Source organism: Macrosteles quadrilineatus, unplaced genomic scaffold (assembly GCF_028750875.1).
Source record: "Macrosteles quadrilineatus isolate MER2022 unplaced genomic scaffold, UCM_ALF_1.0 Scaffold_16__1_contigs__length_3527350, whole genome shotgun sequence".
Classification (NCBI taxonomy): domain Eukaryota; kingdom Metazoa; phylum Arthropoda; class Insecta; order Hemiptera; family Cicadellidae; genus Macrosteles; species Macrosteles quadrilineatus.
The window spans coordinates 1,768,455-1,782,636 of record NW_026542609.1 but is presented as its reverse complement, the minus strand read 5'-3'; the positions used below and the strand labels follow the sequence as shown (position 1 = coordinate 1,782,636).

General features: G+C 36.0%; 1 protein-coding gene across 1 annotated transcript in view; it reads left to right on the top strand.

The window, feature by feature from the left end:
• The window catches only part of LOC129005118 (coiled-coil domain-containing protein 22-like), a 29,206-nt gene extending 18,966 nt beyond the window's left edge, over positions 1–10,240 (top strand). The window contains exons 5-11 of the mRNA XM_054433929.1: positions 598–815; positions 2,722–2,889; positions 3,377–3,613; positions 4,280–4,422; positions 5,536–5,701; positions 6,837–6,971; positions 9,307–10,240. Of these exons, the coding sequence (XP_054289904.1) occupies positions 598–815; positions 2,722–2,889; positions 3,377–3,613; positions 4,280–4,422; positions 5,536–5,701; positions 6,837–6,971; positions 9,307–9,432 (1,193 nt within the window). The 3' untranslated portion in view covers positions 9,433–10,240. The remainder of the gene's footprint in view (positions 1–597; positions 816–2,721; positions 2,890–3,376; positions 3,614–4,279; positions 4,423–5,535; positions 5,702–6,836; positions 6,972–9,306) is intronic.
• The last annotated feature ends 3,942 nt before the right edge of the window (positions 10,241–14,182 follow it).

Below are 14,182 nucleotides of genomic sequence, written 5' to 3'. Positions count from 1 at the left end.
TAGCGATTAAGTTTTCAACAAGCTGATTGCTTGTTTTTTAAACAGAAATGCACAGTTTTAAAATATTTATAAAAAGTTACAAACCTTAATAGGCCCTACAGGGTTTCTGAATTCATATATGATAACCTGAATGTAGAATATATAGATATTTATTAAGAATTTTCACTGTGTGGCCACTTGTTTGTTAGTGATATTTATATACAGTGGTCAATTTGTTAAAAAATGAGGTTCCGGAACTGTAACCTATTTACTGTGATTAGTACCTACATACCTACTTACTTATGCTAATATGGTTATCCTCCCAAAAGAGAGGTACCTACCACAGCAGTTCCACCACAATTCAAGCACTGGTTTTATATATATATATATAATATAGCCTATAGTACCTATAGTATACATGTAAATAATATATTTTTTTTTATTGTTGACAAGAAATCTGTTCACATAGACAAATCTTTTGTTATATTTGTGAAAGTTTTATGTTTTAGTAAATTATTTCATTGTCAATTATAATCACTCATTTGTGGTTAATTCAAAAAGAAAATATTTGAATTTGTACGTTCAATAATGAGTTTTGAAATGTACGTTTGATTACAGAATGGCGAGAATACTGTGTTCACCGGTTGCCGTTCCTCCACGAACAAGTTCCGCACACCAGCCTATTACTCCCCTCCATCATCTCACATCACGCGCAGACCTGTCTCGGACTTCCTGTCTCCTCTGCTACCCCCTCCACTCCCCTCGATGCAGCCTCTTCTTCCTCTCCACCAGTCAACTCATGGATGCAGATTGCCTCGTCTCTTCTGTACACCAAGGTAAGCCAAGTCTAAACTAATTTTATCAGATTGTTTTATATAGCCTAACTAAGAGCAAAGATTTATAATACAAGTTAAGATGGGCGAATTCATCCTATTAGGATGGAAGATGATTCTTGAATGGAATGAGATGCCTTGTAGCTTTATTAATGACCAAGACCAGCTGGGTCAAATCAAATCAAATCAATCTTTATTCATAATGTGTACATGAGTAATCATACAACGGAATAGTGTCATTTCCTTATAGCTAACAGGGCTTATAATACATATTTACAACTGGTTATACTCCTCAATTGAATAAATAGGATTTGATGTACTGTAATATAATTTTTTTACTTAATTTCAAATTTATTAACATTATTTTCTTTTTTTATTTCTTTAGGTAAAGTTCTAAAAAACTTTGCTCCTGCATTTGATGGTTGTTTTGTGTAGAGTTGCAATCTGTGATGAGTGGGTATGATTTCCGATTTATTTCTGGTATTGTATGGGTGAATTGGATTGTTTATTAATGGCTTGCTTGAATTCAAAGTTTTGTAAACCATAATTATTGTATCAACAATATATTGTCCATAAACTGTAATAATTTGAAGATTTTTGAAATGTTCTCTACAGGATACTTCTTGATGAAGATTTTTAATGATCCGAATTGCTTTTTTTTGTAATTTTTGAATTTTATCAAGATTTTCTTGTTTGGTGGAGCCATAAAGACAGATGCCACATGATATATGGGAATGTATATAGGAATGGCATATTAGTTTGAGTGTTGATTGACTACATAAATCTGCCATTTTTCTCAAGGCACATAAACCTGAATTAATTTTTGATATGATTTTGTCCACATGTTCATTCCAATTTAGGTTGCCAATCTCAAGTGTCAATCTATTAAAAAATTAGCCTAGTAGCCTACTCAGTAGGTTTGGAAATGTAACTTCATGTTTTTCATATATCACCCCTAATTTTCATAATTTATGTGTTTTATGTTTGAGTCAATAGAAATGTGTGTTTGAATAAATGATTGTTAATGTTTTTATCATATTTTTAAAGACCCAGTAGCCTAGTTAGTTCTTAGAACAAGGACCTCAAGTTTAAAGCAGTTTTTGTACCAAGAAATGCTCAGTTTAAAGCATTATCTTTATTTTTAGTTCCCCCCGTCTCTTTTTACCTTCCATAGCGGTAAATATTCTAAGAATAAATTTCAAAACTTGAATTTCATTTTGCCCTTGTATTTAACTTAGCCTAATATATTGGAAACTGTTTCAAGATGGAAATTTACACAGTACAATGTATTATTTAAAATTCCTTTCTCAAATCTAATAGAAACCCCCTGAATTTGCATAAAATGCAAATGCAAGTTTTTTAAAAAAAAAAAGACATACCATGACATTGTTCTTTTTACTTCCCTCCACATGGAACAATATAATTTTAATCACACCAAAATTATCTCCTCACAAAATTTGTTTCAATTTAAAATTGTAGGTGGAAATCGTAATGAGGCTTGATGACTAAATGACTAAATCGAATAACTGAATTTTCTGGACACCCCTGCAAACACTACCTAGAAAAAGTCACCTCAAGATAAAGAATTTATCATTATTATAACCTCTATATAGCAAATTTAAGCTCTTCTAAACAAATGATTAGTGTCTTTTCCTCGATACAACAAATCCCCCTCATTGTTGTTTTTGAAACACCACAGTTCCTTTGATGAAAATGAAATTACATCAACGCTTGCACTGACTATAATTGTCGGACAATTATTGTCTCCTGTTTTTTACACATCTAACTGTTGTGCGCTGTGGCACAAGAGATTTCATTACTTTGAGAGATTTGAACAGTACAATGTATTATTTAAATTCCTATTCTGAAATTCAAACAGAATAAAACTAAATAAAGTTTTGATTTACAGGAGCCAAGTAAAAAATGGGAAAAGATTCCAGAGAAGGAGGATAAAGAACCAGAGGTAGAGGAACAAGAGAAGAATGAAGTTAACGAGCAAGAAGAACTAGAGAGATTGAGGGAGAGAATGGACCAGCTTACCGTAGACATTAAGACTGTAACCAGCAAACTTACTCAGGTAATCGATTTGTTGTTTTAATGTCAAAATAAATGGCTGCAAATCTCTGAAACAAGGTAATTGTTACATGGTTGTAGTGTGATAAGTCCTAGGATCTACTGGCCAAGAGTTGGTTGCAATAGTATGTTACATGTTGCTAGTCTGGAAATGAGTGTTAACTGGACGAGTATGGTTGTTCACATGCTGAGATAAAGTTAAGTGCGGCTTTGCCATACAAGTACTGTAAACATACACATTTTGGACGAGAGACTTTGGATATTTTTCACCATACCACTTCAATGTCTACCGACTCAAGGACCATAGTAGTGTACTTCGTTTAACCTATGGTTATTTGATGAAGTATGGTAATAAAATCATTAACACCATGAAAAAACAAGCCAATTAATCACTCAGGCAAGGTCACGCCAAGCGCTTATAAGGTAGCTTAAAGTTTATACTCGGTAGTTCGATTTCTAGTAATTAAAAACACTGTTGTTTCCTATCTCAGGTGGCCACAGAGAGACAGAAGCAAGAGGCGGTGCTGTCGAAGCGCAAGCGTGAGGCTGACCTGAGACAGACGACGCTAGACTTGCTGCCCGACAGTGCTGCCAACACGAGCAAGCTGCAGGAACTGGTGGAGGAGCAGGCGAGGACTCTACTGAGACTGGGCACTCAGTGGGAGAAACATCGAGCGCCTCTAGTGGCGCGGTATAGGGAGGCACGAGGACGGCTCAGTGACAAGGCCGTGAGTTATCACCGTATTTTCAAATTAACTGGTTAAAATAATGTGAATGGGGAAAGGTGTTTGGGAAAATGTGCATAAAGGGTGGAAAGAGCTTTGAGACAACAGAATGTTTAGCTCGGAGTATGCCACTGCTACTGGTTTAAAATTTGAACCACTACACTCGGATGTCACTTGTGATTGGAGACTTAAATAAAATAAAGAAACTTTTATCTAGTTTAATAGTGCATCGTAATGCACGTCACTTACCCCATTTTTAGCCATTTGATTTATAGTCATTCACAAATTATTATGGGGAAACGTGGTAAGCCTCACAAATGGTAGAACACAAAAGAACCAGATAAATTCACATTGAACACTGCAAAAATTTTCAAATGTTAGGTTAGCTACTGGCACAAGAAAAAGTGTGTTTTGTTTATAGACTGAATATTATTTATTTTTTTCTTCCCAACACGTGATGCTTGGTAACAACAAATTTTATCTCTTAAAAATATTGTATATTTTATTTACTGTCTGATTTTAAAATGTATTGAAGGAAATACAGTGTAATGGTGAGCTATAACTGTTTAAAATTTATAACACAGATTAGCCACTTCAAATGGAATAATACAGTTAAAACACATGCCCTTATATTTTACCTGAAATACCAATTTTTTCAATATGTTACAGTCAGAGAGTGCCAGACAACTGGAGACAGCCAGACAGACGAGAGAGAGACTGAGGGAGATGAAGGAAGAGTTGGCAGTCAAAGAGGCATTACAAGCCAGACTGCAGCAAGACTATGATAAGCTGTCCAACACTCAAGTCACCAGGTGGGTAAATCTACTAGGAGTCTGCAGAAGTTTTTACTTCAGGCCGGGTCAGGTAAACAAATTTTGGCCTTAGGGTTCCTGTGAGTTCATGATATTGAATCACAGAAGATCATAATTTTGCTGTGACCACAGAAGAAGTTCACGATTTTGCCGTAACTGCAAAAGAGGTTCCGGATTTTGCCGTGACAATGCATGATGGTCTAAATTTGGCTGAGACCGCAGAAGACATAAACGATTTTTCCCTAACCACAGAAGATGTTCTTGATTCACTACGATTTGAGGGAATCGAATCTACATCAGGTAGATATCGTCAACATTTTCTGTGGAGACGGTGAAATTGTGAATGTCTTTCATGGTTACAGCCTCAACATTGTCTCCCATGATCGTGCCAAAACCGTGAACAACATCTACCATTGCCATAAATTGTCAATTTTCGATCACCAGCTTTGCAGAAGGTTCCTTTGATCGCCAAAATAAAAGCTTGGCTCAGTCGGACCCAACCCGAACTTGACCCAAAAATTAATTCCATTAGATAAACCATAAGGCTGTTATCAGTACACAAAAATCCACAATATGATTAATTAGATATTTTACCACTACAATGTGGCTTCCTCCCCTTCATCTCAAGAAGGAAGCCCCCTTCTAGGGGTGAAATATCAAATTTATTGCGTTTTGAATTTTTTATGTACCGTCAACAGCCTGAAACTCTTTGTTTGGATAATGCGTAAAGTGAGGTTAGAGAATAAAAGTATCAACAATTGTTATACTATCATTAAAATGTGTGTGGATGTAAGATGTGTATGTGATGTTTTTTACAAGAAGAACCTAACGTTCCCTTTGTGTTAACCTAGGATTATACGAGCATATGCCCCTGGGGGGAAGCAGTTGACCATGTTTGATGAAAAAGGGGTTGCTGTTGTGTACAGTGAGTTTTTACCACCAACATAAAGAGTTGTAGGCATTCCCAAAAAGATGACAACAATACTAATTTGATATTTCTCCCCAAAAATTTTAAGCAACTACCATTTTAGGGATCTAAAATAATTACTTTTAGTGTAAATTATGGCGAAGCCATGAAACCAATGATGCAATGTCAGGGGATTTTTTTTTCAGAACTGCTTACACAAGGAGAATCCTGGAAATCATCGGCAACATAAAGAAGCAGAGAGAAGAGATAGATAAGATTGTGGAAGACACCAAGCAGTTGCAGAGAGATATTAATATTGTCTCAGACCGAGTAGATAGATCCTTCACTTACGCAGATGAACTTATATTCAGGGTGAGGAAGTGTAAAATTAGTTTTAACTTTAGTACAATTAAGATTCGTTGTTAGAAAATTGATTGAAATATAATTTATGCTTTTTATAAAGATTAAGTGGTGTACAGTAGTTTGTTTTTTGCACTACTGTGAGTATTACTCAAACTCCTTAAATACTACTAAAATGAATCATGTCTCTCTATTTTCCTCGGCTAATGAGGAGAAGTGTTAAGATAGAAGAAATTTTAGTCAAAACAAAGTTTTATAGGACCTTTCCTTGACAGTTCAAATTGGTGTTTAAGCACACGGTGGTAATCCCCAAATGTTTTTCAATGTGGAATTCCAGTTTCTGAAACCTTCGGAGGTGTCAGGTTTTGGTTATCATCACCTGTTATTAGAAACTGGTTGTTTTATTTGTGCAATGCAAAGAATTGCAATTTGCTATGAATACTGTAGGCCTATCTTAACTTGTTCGCTGCGGGTTACCGCCCGGGCGGTAATGTGCACCCGCCAAACTTATTCCGTTTGAGTGCAGCCGCACTCCGGTGTAGGTCGGAGTATTTTTGTCCGTGCTTCGTGTATGACAGTGGCAGTTTTGTGGTGCAATCCATTTGTAATTATCGTTACTCGTTCCAAAACTATACCTGGTGGATTTTGACTCACTCATTACGTTTGTTAACTGTAATTTTGTGCTATATTAATTTTGTTTTATTGTAAAATAATGGCATCTACTGTGGGTGTTTAGCAAACTACGTTGACTCTTGTCATGAAACAGGACATCACCACACGTTATTTGATATTCGTCATACCGAAATATGAAAGCCAATAGCCCGGCAATCGGGTTTGTTCGACGCTGCGGGCTGCGCCGCACTGGGGCTACGCCTGCCATTTGATGGGCAGCAGCGAACGTGTTAAGTGGGTTCTTGATTAACCTTTGTGTAGAATTTCAGTGCAGTTGGTTTGATAGTTTTTGCGTTCAGCTGGAAAAAATACATAGACAGACACCAACAGAATCCACATCTGGATATCTTTCGCTTAAACTACTAAGTGCTAAACGGTTGAGAATAGTTTAACTACCCTGCTACCACTGTTTCTTGGATTATAATCACTAATCAGTACTACTCGTACCAGGCTCCTAATCGTATTTTAATTCCAGGACTGTAAACAAGACAACGCGTCTCGTAAAATCTACAAACTCCTGATGCAGCTTCATTCCGAGTGCCGCCAAGTGGTGGAGATGATCGAAGAGACGGGCGCCACAGTGAGAGAGATCAGAGACTTGGAAGAACAGGTGAGGTGTACAACTAGAAGTGGGCGCTTTAACATAATAGGACAAATACTAGGGATGAAGTGTCACCTATTACCTTTGTATTAGGTTACTGAAAATACCCTATTATTTTTGTAACGTCGTCAGAAGTGTTTGAATGAGCGAATGAAATAGCTATCTCGCTGATCACATCTTCCTATTACAATTGAACCCCTGCTATAACGACCCTCAATGTAATGAATTACTCTGCCTAAAAATTAGTTTTCAGTTGCTGTGCAAACACCATATGACTCAATTAAAAATGTGCCTCTCCGGGAGTAATTTTGGTCACTGCGACAAATACTCTCCCGCATGTCATCTTACGGCACCGGCCACACTAGGGCACTAGTTGCTCCCTCACACACCCAGTTCCTGCACCGTTTCACTGTATATCTTATTCAGTTTCGTTCTATATATGGCAAAACGTATGTAGTGGACATCAAACACTATATTTAAACTGCAAGACGAGGTATGTAAAATTTAGTCTATAGTACGCAGTTCAGGGGCTACAAAATGGAATTTAATAAGTTTTGTTCTGACAGTATAATTAAATATGGAAAACATGGTGTTTAGTACAGAATGCAGATACAGTCCACTCTTGGTAATTCAAACACTTGATAATTCAAAACTTTCGATAATTCAAAATGAAGGCTCAGTCCCTAGAGAATCTCTCAATATTTCAAATTTTTACCATGCATTTTGATACACTCGGTATTTCAAAGTCCAAATAGAGGGCAGGTCAATTTGTAACACGCAGTAATTCGAAGTTTCGTCAGAAAAACACTCTATAATTCAAAGTAACTCAGTAATTCGAAGTTTTGTCGGTTAACACTCTATAATTCGAAGTAATGCTGTAATTCGAAGTTTCGTCGAAAAAACACTCTATAAATCAAAGTCACGCAGTAATTCGAAGTTTAGTCGGCAAAACACTCTATAATTCGAAGTGATCTCTTCCTGTTATAACAAGAAACTATACAGTACAGTACATCCTGTTCCCATGGTAGGCTAGTGTTGGACGTTTTGATGTTTTTTAGTTAGAGCAGTAGTCTGAGTTAGAATTCATTGTCCTACTTCTGGATATTGCTTTATATTAATTAAATTATTATTGTTACCTTACAATATCCGTTTGGTGTTGGTAGATAGACAACTACATGTTTCGTGGCGACTGCCACATCCTCAGGTTATCCTCTTCTCAGATTCGTCATCAATTTAAAAACATAAAACACTGAACACACGTAGAAAAACACATTACATTTATTTCTGTACAGTTACGGTGCGAGCACGCGTTTGGTCGGGCCGGCGGCGACTCAGAAATAAATGTAATGTGTTTTTCTACGTGTGTTCAGTGTTTTATGTTTTTAAATTGATGACGAATCTGAGAAGAGGATAACCTGAGGATGTGGCAGTCGCCACGAAACATGTAGTTGTCTATCTACCAACACCAAACGGATATTGTAAGGTAACAATAATAATTTAGTCTGAGTTAGTTCGCTGACTTGTTTTTCTAAGTTGGCAATCCGATCTCTAGATTGCGCGTCATCTCCTTGAGCACAAACGTAGTTGTCGACAGCTGATAGTTCAGCAATTGGCGAAATATATAGCGCTAAATAACAGATTTCTTTGCAACTACAGTAACTGAAAAATAAGCCGTTGATTGTTTAAAAGTGTACTAAAATACGGTATGATGTTTTATTGTAACGTGCTGTACCTTTGTATGTATTAAACAAATGAACTCTCTGTAATTCGAATGGTTTATTTTTCTCCCGATAAATCGAACTCTTGATAATTCAAAACTCTTGATAATTCAAATTTATATGCTTGGCCCACCAATTTCGAATTATCAAGAGTCTACTGTATTATCATCGACAAAAAAAAATGTGCAAATATCTCTATGAGATGTACATGTACACTTAAGTGCTATAGTAATCCGAAACCTAACGAGTTAATTCACGTCATCTTCAATGGCATTAGCTTGTTTCCTCATCCAAAAACATTACAAAAAAATTGTGCGTTGAAAATACAATTTAAAATATGAAACTTACACAATGTTTTTAGGGTGTGGAAATAACAATGTTTCAGGGAATGCGCTCCAAATCTGTGTTTTCTCTTCCTTTTCAGATATTCAATAAACAGCAACAGGTCCTCCTTATTCATTAAAAATCAACCTTAACAGTTAAAAGTCACTTAATTGTGGCCAACTTCTTGCGAGGTCTGGTATAAAAAAGTCATGGTAACCGAGTCGCATTGTGTGGCAGAACCGCATTGTGTGGAGAAACATTATTACTTGAATAATTTTTAACATGTTAACCCGTCCTCACAGATTGAAGTGGAGAGGGCGAAAGATACAGCGTCTAAGTTGGAGAGGATCTCTGCAGATCTGCGCCAGATGAAGCAAGAGTCGACGGCCTTGAGAGCTCAGCTGGCACGCGCTGGGAGTCCTTCGTGATATCAGCTTATAGATCTACTGGTACACATACGCTACACACTGTGATACGATACTCAACTGACGGATCGGAGGCTCAGACTAGTGGAAGTTTCAGAAGTCTACTTCGAAGACGGTGCCAGGTGTTGGTGAAATCCCTCGTGAAGTCGTAAGTTTATTTTTGGAAAATGTTTACTTGAAAAGATGTTTTAAGTTTCCGTTTGAGAGAGATATTTTTTGGAGTATTTACTGTGAAATTGTATTTGACAGGGTTTTGGAGAAATGGAGCAGCTAGAAATGTTTTGTGAAATATTTAAGAAGTCCTTACAGATTGTTGGTGAGGTGAAAATTATTATGTAATGAGTTTAATTAGTCTTTTTGATTGATCATACAGTACCATTATTGAATTTTAATATCATATTGTGCAAAAAAGTGAAGTATACAATAAAACACTAAGGTGTTCACATTTTGTAAAATAAATTAATTCCAGAAGATCGTTCTTGTGGTGAGGAAAGGCAAACATGGGTACTAGGATGGAATGCTGACATTGGAGTTGTGTAGTTAATTATGGTTTGAGACTGGAAAAAGTATCAATTAAAGGTCATATAGTTTGTTTGTGGATAAAATTTAATACATATTTGTGGACACCTTGAAAGTCAAACTGCCAAAAGAAACTTTTTTGCAAGTACTGTATTTGCCAATTGCTATAATACACTATGTACAGCAGAAGAAAATGCTAGTGCTATTTTAAAACTTGAAAAGCATAGTTCAGACAAACTTGAATTTTGATTAAACTGTTCAATGAGTTATTTCAATCTTTGAACTACTTGAAACTTTATACCATCACAAGACTGCTATGACAGTTTAATTATTATTAAATTTAGCAAACAGGAAAAGTGACTATGTACGTATTTGGTACCTTTTTGTGTATGCAAACTTACAATTACAAAACGTCATTTTGTATCCATGGAGAAGTAAGGTAGTTTTGATACGTCCAAGTTTTTGAATGCTCTTGGTTTTGCTGATTTTCCGATTACAAAAAGGGGCAATTTATGCGTACCCGAAGCATTGGAGCAAAGTGCCACTGTGATCCTATCTTTACTGACCTTAAACCCAGGGGCAGACATTTCTGTTGCTGCAGCAAATGTTTTCCGTGGCAAGATTTTATAGTACAGCCCTGTTTCATCGATATTATAAACCTGTTCCGGGCTTAGGTTATTCTCAGCAATAATTTGCTCAAATTTCTTTGTAAACTCAGCTGCACCAGCAGGGTCGGCCGACAGCTTTTCGCCACACACCCCAAGAAAATGTACCCCGTGTCTTTTTTTCCAACGGGAAAGCCATCCCTCACTTGCGACAAATTCCCCCTCCTCACCAAGTTTCCCATGTAAGATAACCGCCTTCTCCTTTAAGATAGGGCCACTGATCGGCGTTCCCCTTCTTCGTTCCTGCATAAACCACACCCAAAGAGCATCGTTCACCAATTCATTTTTAGTTTTTTTTAAAGTGCAACGTGATGAAAGAGCTTTTTCCGATTCAATCTGCGTACAAAAATCCTCGATCGATTTTTGGTTTCGACGCCAGTCATTCACGGTGCTTTTACCAACCCCCAAATCTGTACAAATACTTTGGACCGATTCACCTTTGTCTATTCTCTCTAGAGCTTGCAACCGCTGTTGCATTGTCACAAATGTACGTTTTCGTTTAGCACTCATAATAATGTAAAGTACGTACAGTCACTTATAAGTTAAAGTTCAGTTAACAAAACACAATTAAATCAGTTCACTAAGCAAAGTCACAACAACTAATGTACACACACGAACGTCCGGTACTGTACTGAACAGTGAACACGTGTGCAGTGAACTAGAGCTAAAACGGAAGTCAGATTCTTATCTGCTTCTTATCTGCTTCCGTTTTATAGATACACAATTTAAAAAAACTCTATCCAGGCGGCCGGCCGAACCATCCGGAGGCCGAACCAACCGAGGCCGAACGAGAGGGAGTATACTGTATATATTATGGACATTTATGTTGTAATTTTGTTGTTTGTTTGGTCAAGGTTGAAAATGTATTTTACAAGTTGAAACCGTTAAATCAATGATACCAATGATGTTTAACTTGAATTAAGTAATTGATGTTATACTTAAATTCTTTAAAAATTAATATAAACATAACAATTGTTAAAGGCAATCAAAACTATCATTCTGTAACATGATATTTCATGTTTTATTGCTGTTTTATTATTACCGACTTCGCGCTCTCACTCACACACGCTCTCCATCTCTCTCTAAACTCCCTTTTACCGCGCTCGGTAGAACTTGTCTGGTCTTGGTCTTGTTCGGGGAAAAGATCGATATTGTGTCACCGCCTTCAAGTGTACAGTACCTTCCATTGAATGTTTCCTCTGTACCTTACTTCTCTGTGGTGCATCCTATATCAAGCAAGTAAGTAAATTGAATATACAATCATTAAATGTGCAAAACAAAACTGAATTAATATTGAATTTAAAAAAAGTAAATATACTTTTTAAACTGTTACTAACAGTATATAATGCTCAGATACAAGTGATGTTTTCTTCAAGTGATGATTTTTTATGTGATGGTGATGTTCAAAAACATTTTTGTAAACAGTCTGTCAAAGGTATAACCCTAAGAAAGGTGTGTTAAACAGCCTTTTACGAGATAAATCTTGCTATCATCAAAGCGGGTAAAAAGCAAGGGATGAAAAGGCATTGTCTAGTATTAATATCTTAGATTTATGTTGTTTACATCACCATAGACTATAATATTCAGTCAGTCCAAACAAATCTTAAGAGGAAATATTTAATCCGTAAAAAATATATGCAACCTCTCATTTTGTCTTCAGCTAGTTAGTCAGTAAGGTAGCTTTCAGGATGAATTCTAGATTTTACAGAATAGAAAATTATAATACACTTCTAAATATGTAGGCACTGACATAAAACCAATATTTATTGAAATGTAATGAAGTTATAAGTTAAAATACATATATATCAGTAAGAATATAAAATGAGTTTATGGAAGAGAAAGTTGCAAGATATTTTAAGGGTTTCATGTGATATGAGTCACGAGAAAAAATTCACAAATGTTGACTTAGGTACTGAAAAAAATCCTTTACAATGTATTGAGTTTTCCAAAATATAAGATGTTTTTTTATTCTTATGGCAAGTCAACAGAAAAGAAGAGATAGGTCAAAGCAACGTATTTCCTATAAATATGTTCTACGTTATTTTTTTCAGCAGTTTTGCGTTAGATGCCAAGTAGCCAATTCAAACCAGTTTTAAACCTACTCAGGCCTTCCTAAATATCAACTCGTTAAACTCTGACTGGGCAAAAACTACTGTAAAAAACTTAAACTTGATTGAAATGACAATATAATATTGTTAATTGGATAATAATTCCATTTAACATACAAAGTGCCATAGGGACCAATATTTGTAAGAGCTTACAACCTATATTTGAATTATTGGCCATTTGTAACTGCTAACTGCTAACTACAAAATTTTTTTGCAACACTTCCAAACTCAACTATAAACATTTGTAATCTTTTAAGCTCAAAAAACTGTTGTATCAACTAGTGACAAAAATAAAATAAGATAGCCTAACAAAAAATCTTCAATGTTATTTTATTTTATAAACAAATTGCTTGCTAGTCCTAAAATGTATGTACCCATTAATCTATGAATAAAATTAATGTATATAAAACCACTGAAGAAAAGTTTTGAACTGTCTTCAATGGTTTTCACTGTTATTATGTCCATTATGTTATGTATTTTATATGACAATGTAAATAAATATGTTTATACCTCTAACGAAATATAAGTTATTGCCTATACCTGAATATATTTATTGATCCAGCAATAATAACTGGTATACAAAATATTACCGGGTGTCCACAAAGTCTTGGCCTGATTTAATAGCTTTGCTGTACAAAAACTATTACAGCCATGCTTAACTTGTATACCTTGTTTTGAAGGGAATTTAAGCAGGTTTTATTTAATGAAGTTTGTAACATCTAAACACAGCTGATTGACAACAATACAGTAATGATTCAATACAAAAACAAATCAGAAATTGTACATTTACAAGAGAAATCAAAGAGTGTTTTGTGGCTTCAGGAAACCCAATCCCAAATTGGGAAGGTTAACTAACAGTCACAATTAATTGTAGAATTTGGGGGAGTGAAAAATCCCAGTATCGTAATTGAAAAAGAAAGTGACTGTCCAAAACTAAATGTTTGGTGCGGTGTAATGCATTATGGCATCATTGGACCAATTTTCTTTGCGGAAGAAAATGTGAATAGGTTTGTTTTCTTGGATACGTTGGAGTTGTATGTAGTCCCTCAATTAGAAGAACAGCAACCTATGATAATTTTCCAGCAAGACGGCTCCCTGCCTCATTGAGCCAAATGTGTGAGGGATTTTTTAAATCGCCACTTCCCCGTACGCTGGGTCGGGCGTGATGGCCTGACGAAATGGCCACCACGTTCCCCCGGTGTAACCCCCATGGGTTTCTTTTTGTGGGGATTTGTCAAGGATACTGTCTATTCTTTCCCAGTTCCTCATTTACAAACACTGAGGGAGAGAATCAGAAATGTTGTGCCATCTGTAACCCAGGATATGCTGACTAAAACCTGGGACAAACTAAAAAGACGTCTAGAATATCTGCAGGCCGCTGGAAATGCACACGCAGAGGTGTATTAAGTTTGACCATAGCTATAAAATCTTAAGAAGTTGCCTGTTATATTTGTAAGTAAA